Raw genomic sequence first — 1,051 nt, forward strand, 5'->3', positions numbered from 1 at the left:
GTCTGTCTGTCCAGCTGATGGGCTCCCCCTCCCCACCCTGCCCCGCCGCGCCAGGCCTGATCCTCTCGTTGTGCCCGCTCTGCCCCCCCCAGGTGTCTCCAGAACTATATCCCGCCCCAGAGCCTGACCCTGTCGTGCCCCGTGTGCCGCCAGACCTCCATCCTGCCTGAGCGCGGCGTGGCCGCCCTGCAGAACAACTTCTTCATCACCAACCTCATGGAGGTGCTGCAGCGCGACCCCGATCCTGCCACCGCCCGCGATCCTGCCGCCGCCGTGCTTGGCTCTGTCAGCGCCGGCACCGGCAGCCGCTCTCCTGCCCCAACCACGAGGGCAAGGTGGGTCTTGGGGCCAAAGGGAGGCTGGGGGGGGGGCCCGGTCCAGCTCTGACCGCCCGTGGCCCGCTGTGCCTGGCAGGTGATGGAGTTCTACTGCGAGCCCTGCGAGACGGCCATGTGCCACGAGTGCACGGAGGGCGAGCACCGCGAGCACCGCACCGTGCCCCTGCGCGACGTGGTGGAGCAGCACAAGGCCGCGCTGCAGCAGCAGCTCGACGCCATCAAGAGCAGGTGCCGCGGCCGTGAGGGGGCGGGGGGCAGCGCCCCGGCTCAGGGTGGGGCGTCGCGCGGGGCTGTGCGAGCTGGGCCCTGACCGGCGTGCCCCACAGGCTGCCCCAGCTGACGGTGGCCATCGGGCTCGTGACGGAGATCAGCCAGCAGCTGGCCGAGCGCAAGAACGACGCCGTCTCGGAGATCTCCAGCACCTTCGAGGAGCTGGAGCGGGCGCTGCAGCAGCGCAAGGGCGTGCTGGTGCGTGACCTCGAGGCCATCTGCGGGGCCAAGCAGAAGGTGAGGCCCCCTCCCCTCCCTGTTTCCACCTGCCAGCTCCAGCGGAGCCCCCACCCCGGTTGACGTGCCCCCGCTCCGCAGGTGCTGCAGGCGCAGCTGGAGGCCCTGCGGCAGGGCCAGGAGAACATCGTGAGCAGCTGCACGTTCACGGAGCAGGCGCTGCACCACGGCACGGCCACGGAGGTGCTGCTGGAGAAGAAGCAGAT

The 1,051-nt window shown here is 71.0% G+C and overlaps 1 protein-coding gene across 1 annotated transcript in view; it reads left to right on the plus strand.

Moving 5' to 3' along the window:
* Positions 1–92: 92 nt before the first annotated feature.
* The window catches only part of LOC102379160 (tripartite motif-containing protein 2-like), a 6,144-nt gene continuing 5,185 nt past the window's right edge, over positions 93–1,051 (plus strand). Inside the window, 5 exon segments of the mRNA XM_025193721.1 lie at positions 93–297; positions 300–335; positions 415–566; positions 665–845; positions 927–1,045. Of these exon segments, the coding sequence (XP_025049506.1) occupies positions 217–297; positions 300–335; positions 415–566; positions 665–845; positions 927–1,045 (569 nt within the window). The 5' untranslated portion in view covers positions 93–216.

This window comes from Alligator sinensis, unplaced genomic scaffold (assembly GCF_000455745.1).
Source record: "Alligator sinensis unplaced genomic scaffold, ASM45574v1 scaffold948_1, whole genome shotgun sequence".
Taxonomy (NCBI): Eukaryota; Metazoa; Chordata; order Crocodylia; family Alligatoridae; genus Alligator; species Alligator sinensis.